This window comes from Notamacropus eugenii, chromosome 1 (assembly GCF_028372415.1).
Source record: "Notamacropus eugenii isolate mMacEug1 chromosome 1, mMacEug1.pri_v2, whole genome shotgun sequence".
Classification (NCBI taxonomy): Eukaryota; Metazoa; Chordata; class Mammalia; order Diprotodontia; family Macropodidae; genus Notamacropus; species Notamacropus eugenii.
In genome coordinates, this window is record NC_092872.1 from 472579481 (window position 1) to 472596515 (window position 17035).

At 37.8% G+C, this 17035-nt stretch overlaps 1 protein-coding gene across 1 annotated transcript in view; it reads right to left on the reverse strand.

Annotated features, from left to right (window-relative positions):
- Window positions 1–684: 684 nt before the first annotated feature.
- LOC140519358 (liver carboxylesterase 1-like) overlaps window positions 685–17035 on the reverse strand; it is a 39450-nt gene continuing 23099 nt past the window's right edge. The window contains exons 11-14 of the mRNA XM_072632268.1: window positions 14903–15050; window positions 13477–13608; window positions 12185–12257; window positions 685–1203 (exon numbers count right to left, since the gene is read on the reverse strand). Coding sequence (XP_072488369.1) covers window positions 1047–1203; window positions 12185–12257; window positions 13477–13608; window positions 14903–15050 — 510 coding nt within the window. The 3' untranslated portion in view covers window positions 685–1046. The remainder of the gene's footprint in view (window positions 1204–12184; window positions 12258–13476; window positions 13609–14902; window positions 15051–17035) is intronic.

The window sequence follows — 17035 nt, forward strand, 5'->3', positions numbered from 1 at the left end:
AAGCTTCTTGTGGGCAGGGTTGTCTCTCTTGTGTGTTTGTATGATGAGCACCTAACAGAGTAGGCACTTACAAACAGCCAATACTTAATAAATGTTGATTAAATGAAAAAAAGTGAAAGTAAAGAAGCAGGAAGAATTTTAAAAGGAAAAGGAGGAAGAAAAGAAGAAGAGGAAAAAGAATAGAAGAAAATATGACAAAAAAGAAAAGAAGAACATGAATTAGAACAAGAACAAGAAGGAGAATAAACAGTACAAGAAGTAAAAGAAGAACAAGAAGAAGAAAAGAAGAAAAAGAGGAAGAAAGGAAGATAAAAATCCTGAGTAAAAATCATGCTATAGCTACTGTAGGAATTGATATAGATTGTGATATAGTGAATCTGACTCTGTAGGAAAGAGGTTTCAGAGAGTAGGATAGACATATGGCACAAGGAAGGTATCAGAGTTACTACATGCCCTCCACAGACTTTGCTTAGATTGAGAGCAAATGGGATTATCTGTTCTTTTTGGCAAGCAAAGTAACATGGTAAAATACAGCTTCTTCAAAGTAAATATTTCATTTTGTACTGTAACTCCAATCTTCTGGATAATATTACAGAGAAAAACTGTGACATAATTCAAATGCAAGAACTAAGAATGGTTATTCCAAAGGGTCTTTTATCCCCATAACAAAGACTAAAACTGGTATAAGTAGCAAGAATCACAAAAGAAAGATTTTATTTAATGCAACCGAAGGCAACTACATCCATTGAAAGTTGATTCTTTGGAGAATCATGAGAGAAAAAAATATTACAGACTCTGGACTCTTCATGGGTCAGGGTATCAAAGCTGTGAGGCCCCTCACCCTCCCACCTATGGTGTTGATGTATGGCTTTTTGCATTTCTCCCTAACACCATGGTGCCTCTTACATTTTCATAATGAGAACTCCCCTGCCACCAAAGCTAGACACTAATGCCAAGGAAAAAATTTCTTCTTGTTCAGGTCCACTGAGACTTCTTTTGAAGGCCAGGCAGTACACCTTTCCTGAGGTTGTCTAAATATGAGATCGCTACTCTTCATCTGGTTTCTTTGCCAAGAGCTCAGAGAGAAATGCCACTTCATTATCCTTCAGTTTCTTGCCTATTTTGGAGGTGATGTTAATTTGGAGGTACTCTTCATTCTGATCATACTGAGGCCACATCAGCAACCCTTCACCATTGGGGTTTCTGTAATTGTAAGAAAGTGGTTTTTTTTTTAATGATCACCATTTAATTACCTGTGAAAGTTATGATAAAAGAGAGGAAGTAGTAGGGAATCCACTAAACACACAAATTGTCTAACATTTGGGCATTATTAAATTTCCTCCTTTCAATAGCACTTCAAGGCTTCATTTATTATAATAAAGCAATAATTATTAAAAACCATTTTGCATTGGTTAAACAACAGAATTACAAGCTAGGGGAACAGACTACATAAGGAATATTGACAAGCAAATCAACACAGTAATCCAGTCTTTGATACAGTTAAGAACATGAAATACTTGGGTAAGAATATTATACATGGGCAGAGGGGAGGAGTGGGTTGGCACTTTCTTCCATCTTCACTTCAGATAACTCAAGAAAAAGACAATGTAATCACAGATGACAACTTGTTAATACATTAATAAAATGGTATCAACTGGGTGATCTCTTGACAAATTGTGAACATTAATCTTTGATTAAATGGAAAGAAGCAATAATTTGCTGGGCAAATATTATTAGGGTTCTTAAAGTTAAGGGGCTATCTCTGCAGTCCTTTAAGGAAGAACCTAGCCATTAGGAGGTATTGCCTGGTGACAGGAATAGATTTCTCCTTGCTTCCCCTTTGGGACATGGTATGTAACAAGAGGGCTCCTTGCCCAGAAGTAGAAATGAGTGCAGCAGTTGTGGAGTTACTTGAAGAGAGTCTGAGGCTCACTGAAGGAAGCAAGTGCATATAATCTCCAGATGTAGCAGATCCAGAGCAACAGTGACTCATGAGGTAGTACTTCTGAGAGGAAAACATAAGAGTTATCTAATTATCAAACAAAGAACTAGCTCTGGCAATAAAGAGTCTTTCATGAATGAAGTGTCCAACAAGGACCCCAGTTCAGCAATGTATCCAGCAGAGATACAGTACATAGTGTGAGAGACTTATGAGGACTCCAAATGAGAAAAATGACATTGAGGCCTAACAGTACTAGCACAGTGATTGGCACTGACAATATCTTTCCCTAATTTTCCACCATCATACTCTAAATTTCTGCTGATCCTACGTATAAATGCCATATGTACTTACGAGTGACTGTATCACAGGCTTATGGAAATGATATTTTTCTCAAATATCTCAGATATAAATCTGATACATTAAAATCTAACACAAATGTCCAAAACTAAAAGTTGTTATCTAATAGATAAGCAGTCAAAAAATATGAATAGTGTTCAAAAATAGGACAGAGCAAATTATAAACAGTCAGATGAAGGGACTGTAAATCATTTATAATAAGAGAAATTCAAATAAAAATAATTCCTGTGTTTCATTTCATACCACCATCGACAAATATGAAAAGGAGATACTAGCCAATGATAGAGAGGTTGCAGAAGGGCAGGCAAACTACTTCATTATTGGAGGAACTATGGCTTGCTACAAGTATTTCAGCAATTTGGAATTGTGCAAATAAAGTGAGAAAAATGTTGATACACTGTCACCTAAAGAACTCATTGCTAGTCATTTGCTTCAAGTAGGTTAATGGCAAAAAATAAAGATACAAAATACATAAAAATATTTATAGTAAGATGTTTTATAGTAGCAAAGAAGTGGTGAGGAAAGTCCATGTTCCAACATGGGTTGAAAAATAGCTAAAAATGCTGTGGTACATGAATGTAATGGAAGAGTTTTGACCTGTAAGAAATAATGAATTTGATGAATGTACAGAAGCATTAGAAGACATAAATTGATGTAAATATAGAAAGGGGAAACATAAAAAAATACAATGACTATAAAAATTTAAATGGAAAGAATAATAATGACTCTGAAGCAGCAGCAGCAATGCAGAATCTCAAACATATCAGCCCAGGATGAGAGTCCAATGGAAATGCGTGGGAGAGAACTGCAAAACCTCAGGTAACTGCTGCAGCTGCTCTGGAGACTATCACCGCACAGCTTAAACATCTGCAAGTCACCTACTTGAACTTCCAAGACCAAATATGGCAGAGTAATCTGCAAATGCTCTACCCCTTCCCCTTGTTGACCTTGAAAACTCAGAGAATATTTCTCAAGGAAAAATCTTGGAAGAGTGGATTCAGCCAAAGGGGTAAGAAGTCTCAGCCCTACAGACTAGGAAAATCACAAAAGTGGGTTCTTCATGCTGTGCCTGAAGGGGGCAAGCTGTCCCAGAAAGCACCACCTCAGTGAAACAGGAGGAGACCCTGAAACCCAGAGGGGTGGAGCACACAATCATCAACATTAGAACCTGAGGCATGCCTCAGCACAGCCAGGAGATTATGGAGGACACTGAAGAAAACAGGGTTCATAAAACAATAAACCTTCATGTGCTAAGGAGAGGAGACCTATTGTGGGCAGACCATCCCTGCCACACACTTAACACAGATAGCTCCAGGGAAACTCCATGGAAACTCATAAAGATTCACCTGGCCTTTGCTTTAGCACATTAGCCAGCTCAGCACCAGGTAAGCTATAGCATTCTAGCTTCTGGTTGAAAGAACCAGAGGACACAATACACAAAGCCTGAAGTTCTAAGTATAAGAACTGTGGGACAGAGTGCCCTCTCCCCAGAAGCAGAGAACCATTTTAAAAGCCAGGAAGAGGGCAATCATCATAAGTAAGAAGCTAACCAGGAAAGATAAAACCATAGGATCTTTCTATGGGGACAGGGACCAAAACACGAATAACAAAGAGGACAACATTGAGACTGTACTCAAATGTGAAATTTCATAAGGGAATATGAACTGTTCTCAAGCCCAAACAGCATTCTTGGAAGAACTCAAGAAGGATTTTAAAAGCCAAGTTACAGGAGTAGAAGAAAAACTGGTAAACGATTTTAAAAATATGAAAAAGAAATCACAGAAGAATTTAAAAGAAAAATTGTGGAAAGAAAAATAATGGAAAAGGAAGCACAAAACCCAACTGGAAAAAGTGAACTAATGGAAAAGGAAGTACAAAAAGTAACTGCATAAAATAACTCTTTCAAAGAAAAAATTGGACAGATGGAAAAGGTGATGCAAAAGTTAACTGAAGAAAACAATTTGATAAAAACTAGAATTGGGCAAGTAGAACCTAATGACTCTATGAGATATCAAGAATTACTCAAAAAGAATCTAAAGAATGAAAAGACAGAAGACAGTGTAAAATATCTAATTGGAAGAACAACTGACCTGGAAGAAACATGCAGGAGAGAAAATCTGAGAGTTATCACTCTACCAGAAAGCCATGATGAAAAAAAGAGACTGGACAATATCTTCCAAGAAATCATCAAGGAAAACAGCCCAGAAGTCCTAGATCAAGATATTCGTAGAAATAATCCACCAAACAGCTCCTGAAAAGGATCCTAAATTAAAAACACCAAGGAATATTGATGCCAAGTTCCAGAACTTTCAAATGCCCCAAGAGCAGCAAGAAGTATGTGGAAGCCACGGCCCGGGCCAAACATATTGTGTGGAATGGACCTGTTGGAGTATTTGAGTAGGAAACCTTTGCTCGAGGAACAAAAGAGCTAATCAATAATGTGGTGGAGGCCATCAAGAGGGGCTGCGTCACTATGATAGGTGGTGGGGATACTGCCACTTGCTGTGCCAAATGGAACACTGAGGACAAAGTCAACCATGTGAGCACCAGGAGTGGTGGCAGTCTGGAACTTCTGGAGGGCAAAGTCCTTCCTGGGGTGGCTGCCTTGAGCAATGTCTAATGGATGCCACTTTCCTGCCTGCTGGTTCTTGTGTATAGCCCTTCCAACATGACCCTGTAATGCCTCCAGTCCCTTTCCTTGGCATTAGTTAAGTTTCTCCCTCAAGACTCAACCAGTGGACCAGATGATGGGGCAATAAGAACTCCAGAAGTAGCTCAGCTCACCTTGTGGGTTCCTGGGTGTGCCTGTTGTCAGATCTTACTTGAACTTCCTTAGTGTGTCTAAACCATTGTTGTGATCTGTAAAGTATATATGCCTATATATATGTATGTATATATATATATGCATGTGCATATATGTACATGTATATATGTATATGTGTGTATATATGTACATATACATGTGTGTATATATATATGTATATTTTGCCTTTAGAAAGAAAAATCAAAGCTAAAGTCTTTGTTAGCCATACTCCTTTGAAATAGTCTGTTCTGTTCAGCTTTCTTAGCAGCTGTTTTGGTCATTACCCACACACAGTGTGGAAACAAGAAGAATCTCCACTTTGGGGTGGGGGAGAAGGTTGACCTGTTAAATAAACATTTCATAAAAAAGCCAGCTCAAAAAAGAAAAGAACTGCTTTTGCAGTATCTCATAAGTTATGGTGGATGGTTTCATTATTGTTATTCTCTTGAAGGAAGTCTTTGCTTTTTTTCCTTCTTCTTCGGCAAAATGATAAAACCTTTAGGTGGTTTACCACAGGTTTGGTGGGGAGGTGGTGGGGTGGTGGGGTGGCGGTGGCAGCTAGAGCTCAACTTGCCGGAGTTAGGAAGTGCTCTGCACACCAGCATCAGTGCCTACTCCCTAGTGTCCAGCGCTGCACACTTCGAGGCAAAAGCAGTTCTTAAGGGAAGTGTTAGATGTTTAAATGACAATATGAATAAAATGGAGAAAGAGGAAATCAATTAATTGAGCATGCAGCTGACAAGCTAGACAAAAAACAAACTGAAAATCCTAAAGTATATACCAAATTAGAAATACTTAAAAGCAAAGAACAAGTTCATAAAATTGAAATAAAAAACTTCTTGAACCGATAAATTAAAGTGAGAGTTGGTTTTACGCAAAACAAAAACAATAAAACTGATAAACCATTGGTCAATTTTATTACAAAAAGAAGAAAATCCAATTATCAATATTAAAAATGAAAAGAATGCACTGACCTCCAAGGAAGGAAATTAAAAGAATAATTAGAAGGTATTTTGCTCAACTGTACATCCATAAATTCTACAATCTAAATGAGATGAATCATTCTTTTAAAAAGACTAAGTTGTTCAGATTTACTGAAGAGGAAACTGAATACTTAAATAATCCCAACTGATAAAAAGAAATTGAAAAAGTGATCATTGAACTCCCTAGGAAAAAAATCTCCAGAGTCAGTTGATTTTACAAGTGAATTCTATCAAACATTAAAGAACAGTTAAATCCAATACTATGAAGACTATTTGGGAAAACTGGTGAAGAAAGCGTCCTACAAAATTCTTTTTATGATACAAATATGGTTCTCAAACTTCAACCAGGAAGAGCCAAAACAGAGAAAGAAAATTATAGACCAATTTCCCTAATGAACATAGATGCAAAAATTTTAAAGAAGATATTAGCAAAAAGAATATAGCAACTTATCCCAAGAATAATATGTTATGATCAGGTAGGCTCTATGCTAGGAATGCAGGGCTGGTGATACCAGGAATATTAGGAAAACTATAAGCATTATTGATCATATGACTGCGTTCTATCATATGAACAACAAAACTAACAGAAATCACACGATTATCTCAATAGATGCAGAAAAAGCTTTTGACGAAACACAACACCCATTCCTATTGAATATACTGGGAGCATAAGAACAAATGGAACTTTCCATGAAATAATAAGCAGAATCTAGCTAAACCATAAGGAAGCATTACATGCAATGGGGATAAGCTAGATTCGCTTTCAATAAGATCATGGGTGAAACAAGGATCTTCATTATCACCACTGTTATTCAATATGGTACTAGAAGTGTTAGCTTTAGCAACAAGAGAAGCAAAAGAAATTGAAGGAATTTGAATAGGCAAATAAGAAACTAAGTTGTCACTCTTTGCAAATATGATGATATACTTAGAGAATCCCAGACAATCAAGTGAAAAACTGGAAATAATAAACAGCTTTGGAAAAGTTGCAGGTTACAAAATAAACCCACCTAAATCATCAGTATTTCTATATGTTACTAAAAAGCCCAACAGCAATATATAGAAAGAGAAATGCCATTTAAAGTTACTGTAGATACTATAAAATATCTGAGGCTGTACCTGTCAAAACAAACCCGGGGACTACATGAACACAATTACAAAAAACATTTTTCACACAAATAAAGTCAGATATAAATAAGTGGAAAAATATCAGTTGATCATGGATAGGCTGAGCTAATATAATAAAAATGACAATTCTACCTAAATTAATTTACTTATTCATTGCCATACCAATAAGATTAGTGGAAAATTATGTTCTAGAGCTGGAAAAAATAGTATTAAAATTCGTCTGGAGGGGAGGGGGGCCAAGATGATGGAGTAGAAAGACATATATATGCCAGCTCTCCCCAAACAGCTCATAAACTACCTGTAGAAAGGGACTCTCAACAAATTTTGAAGCAGTAGAAGTGGAGAACAACAGAGTGCAGGAGATTTCCAGCCCAGGGTAACCTGAAAGGCCCACTGGAAATGTCTGTTGCACCAGACGTGTAGCACATCACAGCCCAGCCTTGGCCGCGCAGCAAGGGGCTGGCAAACAGCCCTCTGGGGAGGAATCTCCAGTTGCAGCAGCAGCAAGACCCAGATCCCTCAACCCAGAGGTGCCAAAGGTCAGTGACAGGGCTTTTTCAGCTGGCCAGGAAGGAAGAAGGGACTTCCCATAGCTCCAGATTTAGACAGTGGCCACAGAGGCCACATTAGGTAGGTGGCAGCAGTTCCCACAGCAGCCCCTACAGCATCCATTTTTGGATGGTAAAAACCCTGGGGGCACTGAGGAGCTGATTATTATCTCAGCCCTGTGTCGAGGTCCTTAGGAAGCTGCTCTTCATCTCACACAGAATGGCATTGGAATTGGGGGCCAGGTGACTGTGAAGAGGAAACTCTACTAAGATTCTGGGCACAAAAATCTCTGCCTCCTCCCAGACAAGGGGACATGCTTGACTGTGTCACCTTGGAGGAATTGAAATCTTACAGATTCCCAGAGTATACCCTCCTCTTGACAAAGGACCCAAAAGTCAAAAAAGTGTTTAGGAAAATGACCCAAAAAGGGGAAAAATGTAAGACTATAGAAGGTTATTTTCTTGGTGAACAGATATGTTCTCCCATCATTTCAGATGAGGAACAACAATGTTTACCATCAGGGAAAGACATAAAAGTTAAGGCTTCAGTATCTTAAATGTCCAAAATAAATATTCAATGGGCTCAGGCCATGGAAGAGCTCAAAAAGGATTTTGAAAATCAAGTAAGAGAGGTGGAGGAAAAGCTGGGAAGAGCACTGAGAGATATGCAAAAAAATGATGAAAAGCAGGTCAACACCCTGCTAAAGGTGACCCAAAAAAAATGCTGAAAAAAATAACATTTAAAAATAGACTAACTCAATTGGCAAAAGAGGTTCAAAAAGCCAATGAGGAGAAGAATGCTTTCAAAAGCAGAGTTAGCCAAATGGAAAAGGAGGTTCAAAAGCTCACTGAAGAAAATAGTTCTTTCAAAATTAGAATGGAACAGATGGAGGCTAACGACTTTAGGAGAAACCAAGAAATCACAAAACAAAACCAAAAGAATGAAAAAATGGAAGAGAATGTGAAATATCTCATTGGAAAAACAACGGACCTGGAAAATAGACCCAGGAGAGACAATTTAAAAATTATGGGACTACCTGAAAGCCATGATCAAAAAAAGAGCCTAGACATCATCTTTCATGAAATTATCAAGGAAAACTGTTCTGAGAAGCCTGAAAGACATCCAAAAAGAGAAACTCCTAGGAACATTGTGGCCAAATTCCAGAGTTCCCAGGTCAAGGAGAAAATATTGCAAGCAGCTAGAAAGAAACAACTCAAATATTGTGGAAATACAATCAGGGTAACACAAGATCCAGCAGCTTCTTCATTAAAGGATCGAAGGGCTTGTAATATGATATTCCAGAAGTCAAAGGAACTAGGACTAAAACCAAGAATCACCTACCCAGCAAAACTGAATATAATACTTCAGGGGGAAAAATGGTCTATCAATGAAACAGAGGACTTTCAAGCATTCTTGATGAAAAAACCAGAGCTGAAAAGAAAATTTGACTTTCAAACACAGGAATCAAGAGAAGTATGAAAAAGTAAACAGCAAAGAGAAATCGTAAGGGACGTACTAAAGCTGAACTGTTTAAATTCCTACATGGAAAGACAATATTTGTAACTCTTGAACCTTTTTTCAATATGTGGGCTGTTCGTGGAATTACACATACACACACACACACACACAGGCAGAGAGAGACAGAGACAGAGAGACAGAGACAGAGAGACAGAGAGCACAGGGTGAATTGAATAGGATGTGATCATATCTTTAAAAAAATGAAATTAAGGGGTGAGAGAGAAATGTATTGGAAGGAGAAAGGGAGAATTGGAATGGGGCAAGTTATCTCTCATAAAAGAGGCAAGTAAAAGGCTTTTCAGTGGAGGGAAAAAGGGGGGAAGTGAGAGAAAAAACATGAAGCTTACTCTCATCATATTCGACTAAAAGAAGGAATAAAATCCACACTCATTTTGGTATGAATACCTATTTTACACTACAGGAAAGAGGGGGAGAACGGGATAAGCAGGGTGGGGGGATCATGGAAGGGAGGGGAATGGGAGGAGGGAGCAATTAGAAGTCAACACTCTTGGGGAGGGACAAGGTCAAAAGAGAGAAGAGAAAGAAAGCGAGGGTAGGATAGGATGAAGGGAAATATAGTTAGTCTTATACAAAATGACTATTATGGAAGTCATTTGGAAAACTATACAGATATGACCTGTATTGAATTGCTTGCTTTCCCAATGGGGATGGGAGAGGAGGGAGGGAGAAAGAGAAGTTGGAACTCAAAGTTTTAGGAAAAACTGTTCAGTATTGTTCTTGCATACAACTAGGAAATAAGAAATACAAGTAATGGGGTATAGAAACTTATCTTGCCATACAGGACAAAAGAGAAAATGGGGATAAGGGAGGAGAGAGAGGTTAGAAGGGAGGACAGATTGGTGATAGGGGTAATTAGAATGCTTGGTGTTGTGGGGTGGGGAGAGAGGAGAAACGGGGAGAAAATTTAGAACCCAAAACTTTGTGGAAATGAATGTTGAAAACTTAAAAAAATAAATTTAAATAGAAAAATAAAATTCATCTGGAAGAACAAAAGGTCCAGAATATCAAGGGAACTGATGAAAAGAAATGCTAGCGAAGCTGATTAAGCCCTAAAATGTCTCAAATTGCATTATAAAGAAGCAATCATCAAAACCACTTGATACTGGCTAAGAAATAGAGGGTTAGACCACTGGAATAAGTTAGGTCCTCAAGACACAGTAGTCAAAGAATATACCAATTCGCTGTTTGATGCACTCAAGGAGTCCAGCTTTTGGGCTAAGAACTCACTCTTTGAAAAAAGTTGCTGGGATAATTGAATAACAGCATGGTGGAAACTGGGCATAGACCAATGCCTGACACCATTCACAAGAATAAAGTCCAAATGGATACATGAACAAAGTATCAAGACTGATACTATAAACAAATTAGTTGATCAAGGAATAGTGTACTTACCAGATTTAGGGAGAATGGAGAAATTTTTGACCAAATAAGAGATAGAGAACATTATGAAGTGCAAAATGGATAATTTGATTACATTAAATTGAAAAGTTTTTGAACAAACAAAAGCAATGCAACCATGATTAAGAGGGAAGCAGAAAACCTGGAAAGACTTTTTGCAACTAGTATCTGTGATAAAGGCATCATTTCTAAAATATATAGAGAAGTGAGTCAAATTTACAAGAATACAAGTCATTTCCCAATTAATAAATGGTCAAAGGATAGCAACAGGGAGTTTTCAGAGAAAGTAATTAAAGCTATCTGTAGTCTTATGAAAACCGTGACCAAACAGGAAGATGATAAGTGTTGGAGAAGATATTGGATAGTTGGAATACTAATTCATTGTTGCTGAAGCTGTGAGCTGATCCATCCACTCTGGATAGCAATTTGGAACTACACCCAAAGGGTTACAGCAATGTGCACACCGTTTGAGCCAGCAATATTGCTTCTAGGACTGTATCCCAAAGAGATCATAAAATGGGAAAGGGTCCCACATGTACAGAAACATTAACACCAGCTCTCTCAGTGGTGGCTAAAAACTGGAAATCAAAGAGTTGCCCATCAATTGGAGAATGGTTGAACAAGTTGTGGTATATATATGTAATGAAATACTACTGTGCTGTAAGATATGAAGAGCAGGAAGTTTTCAGATAGGCCTGGAAGGACTCATATGAACTGATGCTGAGTGAAAGGAGCAGAAGCAGCAGAACTTTGTACAAACCATCAACCACAGTGTGCAAAGAATTTTTCTGGTAGACTTGGTCCTTCACAACAATGCAAGTACCTAAAAGACTCTTGAGTCAAAACTCCTTCCACATTCAGAGAAAGAATTATGGAATTGGATCATAAAATGAAACAGACCGTTTTCTCTTGTGTTATGTTTTGTTTTGATTTTTGGTTTCTCCCATTAATTTTAATTCTTTTATGCAACATGACTAAGATAAAAATGTATTTTATAAGAATGTGTATGTAGAACCTATATAAGATTACACATCCTCTCAGGGAGAGAATGGGGATGGATAGGGAAAGGAGGGGTAGGGAGGGAAAAATATCTAAGACATATGAAAGTGATTGTTGAGAACAGCAAACATAAAATAATTTTCAAAAAAAGAATAAAAATGAGTGATGAAAGATAAATAATGTGACATTGTAACGGCCAAGAGTGTTCTCAAAGAAAAGTTGTAAGAAATTACTCCCCCTCCCCATTTCATATTTTGCAGAGGTGGTGAACCATGGATAGGCATTGCATCATTTAATGTTAGATAAGGTTCATGAGTTGGTTTACTTTGCTGAACTATTCTTTCCTTTCTGTTTTCTTTATTATCAGAGGAAGCTCTTTGGGAGAAGTAGGAAGGAGGGAGGTATTGGGAAGAATAGTTGACATGAAAACAAAAGTTATCAAAAAAAAATTTTAAATGTTTTCGTTTTCTATGTTCTGAATCTCACCCATTCCAAGCAAAGTTGCCCCAATATTTCATCATCCTCCTGCTAAGTTGCTTCTCTTTTTCTGAAAAACCATCTGAAAATGAGAATTATAGGTGTTAGAATGGGACTAGAAGTTGTCAGTGAGAACTGCAAAGTTAATCTTCTATTTATCTTCTATTTTCTACTCTCTTCTTTCTTTCTTATTCCCTCTTGGGATCTGTCTCCTCTTCCCAAACTACTACATCTCTCTTTTACCCGGTGCCGCCTTTCTGTGTGCTTTTCCTGGACATCACCTTAACCTTAACCATAATGGACAAATATCAATTTACAGTATGTAAGATTTTAAAACTGGTAGGATTCATAGAGTTGAACTTCTTACCATTTACTGTTTGGGAAACTGAGAGCCAAGAAAGATGCTACATAAACTTCCCAAGATCATAAAAGTAATAGTGCTAGGGTTTGAACCCAAATTCTAAGATTTCAACTCCATTGTTCTTTCCACTATAACACGTCCCAGCTAGGTATCTAAAACCTGACAATTGATAGCATTAATACTCTTCTTGAAGTTTATTCATGGTATCACAATGGAAAAGTAAAATCGAAAGAAAAATGGGCCGAAGTATTTTTTTCTGAATGGGAATTTTTTTTGGAATGCTTAGGTAGCCCCATGATTCCAATTATATTCTGCCTTACTTAATGAAAAAACTGGAGAAAAGTTTAGAGGCCAAAGACCTAAAATGAAAGGAGGTAAAACTACATGGCCACAGAATCAACTTCAAGAGGACTAATGGGTTCTTTGATTTTAAAGGAAAGAAACTCTTTGCTCTACTACCCTTAACTCCTAAAACCAGGCACCCATTAAAGGAAATCAGACACTGGAGCAGAGTTGCCTTGAAATCTTATGGCATTCTGTTCAAAATCAGCGAATCTCAGTCACAAGGGAACTCAGATGTCCTCTAATCTAACCTACCCCTTACAAGAATACCATCTACCTTCCTGACAAGTAGCCATGTAGCCTCTACTTACAGATTTTATAATGAAGAGCCAGATGTTCGTTCTAGTTCCAGTTCTAACACTGAATTTACTCAAGTTAATTCCTTTCTGCCCTCCAGTTTTCTCGTCTATAATTTTGGGACGATAAGTAATCCTTTCTACCTAACAGGGGCGTTGTAAGGACCAAAGGAGAAAAAGGATAGGAAGGTACTTTGGTAACCAAAAGGGATTGAACACATATAAGGACTAAAGGTTATTTTTCAGAAACATTCAGTACTTGTATTTTTATAAAGCTTATGTAGCAAACAAGAATTTATTACCTCTTAAAAATGGAATCCCAAACATAAAGTACAGATCATCCCCATGGTCTGCATTCACTGATGCTGGTTTCACATTTCCCCAAACACTAGCTGAATGCTGAAATTCGTAGAGGTAGGTGGGTATGCCTGAATCTGAAAGGAAAGAAAGTGGCAAGAATTTCTAAAGTAATTTAAAATAGTTGGAACTCCTGAAACTGCCTTTGGAAATTAAAAAAATGATAGGATTATGCTCTGGGACATTAACTCATTCTAAGTAATTGGAAAGCCTAGGACCAGAGTACCTAATATAACTGGAAATCTCAATAGAGACATGCAGAATAATGGCCCAAATTCAATGAAGTATGTTATTTCTAAAGTTGTTATTTATCCCAGAGTAATTCATTAAAAACGTGAGCCCTGGCTTAATGATACAGAATATAAGACTTAGCTATGAGCATTGAGGCCATCTTTTTCATACTTCTACATCCTGTAGAAATCCCCTTGGTATCATCCCAACATAGTTATTTAGTCATTGCTTGATATAGGAAGCCTGATCTAGTTTTTCACACAACAGGTGTAATTTGGGGAAGACTCTCTGCTTCCCAAATTGTAAAGGGAAGGTGTTCAAGTAGATGAACTCTATCAGTTATAAAATCCTATACAGTTATCCCTTCTTCATCGTGGTGGTTATAGGTATGGCTTCCCCATAATCTAGAAAATCAGTACAAAAATTTTTGGCCCTCCCTTCATACCAGAGAAGAAGTTTGGCTTTTTTTCTTTTACTTTTATGTTGTGTTTATAGTATCTACTGTAAAAATTGAATTGATATTTTGCAACATTATACATACATATACATATATGTATACATGTAGATACAAAAATGTATATATGTGTATATATCACACATATGTATTATATACATGTATATGTATACATACATATACATTTCTGAGTCTCCAACTTTATCCTTTGTCATCTTCAGCTTCTGCAAAACTCCTAAAAACTTCCTGTTGAATTTTTCCTGCCAACCCATGATATTTATCAAAATCATGGTGGGAAAAATTGTTTCATGGAAGAGATAACTGTATACCATATAGTCAACATTTATGAACCATGATTGAATTTGGGATGCTGTCCAGAGGGCTCCTAATCCCCAGCTTACCAATTTCCCTAATCCTTAAGCAATGCCCCATTCCCACAATCTGTTCATGTCTCTGCTATGATAAAATTCATGTCCTTTTATTATGCATTTTCTTTGAGGAAATATTCGATCAAGGATCTGAATTCAAGTCTTCAAACTCCAAAACTCCTTTTGTTATACAGATAATTGTCTACAAGGATCTTTCTCAAGTAGATATGGAGTCAGCTAACGTATCTGATTAAAAATTGGAAGGGATATACTATACTGCATCTTTCTCCTCCTCCTTCATATTCCTAAGAAACTTACCCCTGTAATGCCTAGCCAAAATCACAGTTGGGATTCCAAGCATCAAGTCTCCTAGCATGTCCAGAAAAAGTTCTTTCTTTTTGACAGGATCATCTGTAACTCCAAGATACTCCTGTGTTACCACAGAAGTAAGGTTTTTGGGGATTTCCTGAAATGGTCAATGAAACAAAGAGTGAAATATGATTAAGAACATATTCATTCATTTCTATCATTCATTTCTACCATTTATCCATCATTTCATCTCTCCATTAAGTTGATGTCTTACTAAAAGTTGCTCCAACTGACATCTTTCACAACATTGTGAATGCATTATAAATAAATCCATACATAATGTATGAAATCCTGCCATATATTGTTCAATCCGATAACTTATTTATACAATTGTTTATTATGTCAACTTAACTTGAAATGTCTCATCTCAAATTTTGGTTTTGGAATACATGATTGACATTTGGAGGAAGATGCCCCTTTTAAGGATTATTACTTTGTGCTGGGTCCCTGTTCTAGATATTTTTCAGAACATCAAGTCAAAGAAGACAAGTTTCCTATTGCATGATATGGTAGACAGAGAACTGGACTTGGATTCAAATCCTGCCTCTGGAAACACATTGGCTTTGTTACTCTGTACAAGTCTCTTAATATCTTCCTGCTGAAGGCTCTCCTCTGAAGCTATAAGTTGCTGAGAAGTTGCCAACTTCAACTAGTAGAAGAATTTTTTCATCAGGAATTTCCATAGAAATCACAGGTCAAGTCCTACCCTTATCTTCTCCTCCTAGAACTCATATTCTAAGAAGGAATTAGAACAGCAACCATTTGGCTAAAAATATAGACAATATGCTATTGCACTCTTCCAAGACAGCAAGAATACTTCCAGACTGAGTGGAGGTGTTGGTTAGAGAAGATATGATGAATTCACTACATGCATTCTTTCACTCACTTTCCCTTAGAGGTGAGAGGGCAATGCCTGTTTTGTTTTGTTTTATTTTTTTCTATACAGGCAATAAATGTAGTTTTTGAATGTTATGTCTCAAAATATTTTACCATCTGACACTTGTGATGCTAGACTGTTGACCTGTAAAAATTTTCTTTTAAAACACAAAAGGAAAGAAGGAAAAAAGCAGGCAGAGTCAAGATGGTGGAGTAGAAAGATGTGTATGTACTAGCTCTTCCCACACAGCCCATAAAATACCTGTAAAGAAAGACTCTCAACAAATTCTACTACAGCAGAAATGGAGTACAACAGAGTAGAGGAGATTTCCAGCCCAGGGTGACCTGAAAGGCTGACAGAAAATGTCTGCTGCACTGGACACAGAGCAGAGCCCAGCCCAGCCTTGGCCGCACAGCACGGCTCTGGGAGGAGGATGCAAGCAGGCCTTGGGGGTGGAATTCTTAGTAACAGTAGCAGTGGTTCACAGATCCCTCAAACTACAGGCACCAAAGGTCAGTTACAGGGCTTTTTCAGCTGGTCAAGAAGGGAGAAGGGCCTCTCCATAGCTCTGGCTTCAGGCAGCCGCCACACAGGCCACATCTGGCAGGGGGCAGCAGTTCCCACAGCAGCCCCTACAGCAGCCAGCATCCATTGTTGGATCGTAAAACCCCTAGGGGCACTGAGCATCTGATTTTTACCTCACCCTGTGCAGAGGCCCTGCAGCACCTGATCTTTCTCTCACACTGAATGGCAGCCCTGCCCCACCAGCTTATCTGAATCTCAGCCCCCAGTGTTGTCTTGGAAGAACTGGAGGTGAGGTGGTTGTGAAGAGGAAGCTCTACTAAGATTCTGGGCACAAAAATCTCTCTCTGCTCCCAGACCAGTGTACACACTTGATTGCGTCACCTTGGAGGAACTGAAATCTTACAGATCCCGAGTATACCCTACTCTTCACAAAGGACCCGAAAGTCAAGTAACTGGTTGGGAAAATGCCCAAAAACGGGGAAAAAAATAAGGCAATAGAAGGTTGCTTTCTTGGTGAACAGATATGCTCTCCCATCCTTTTGGATGAGGAAGAACAATGCTTACCATCAGGGAAAGACATAAAAGTCAAGCCTTCAGTATCCTAAATATCCAAAATAAATATTCAATGGGCTCAGGCCATGGAAGAGCTCAAAAAGGATTTTGAAAATCAAGTAAGAGAG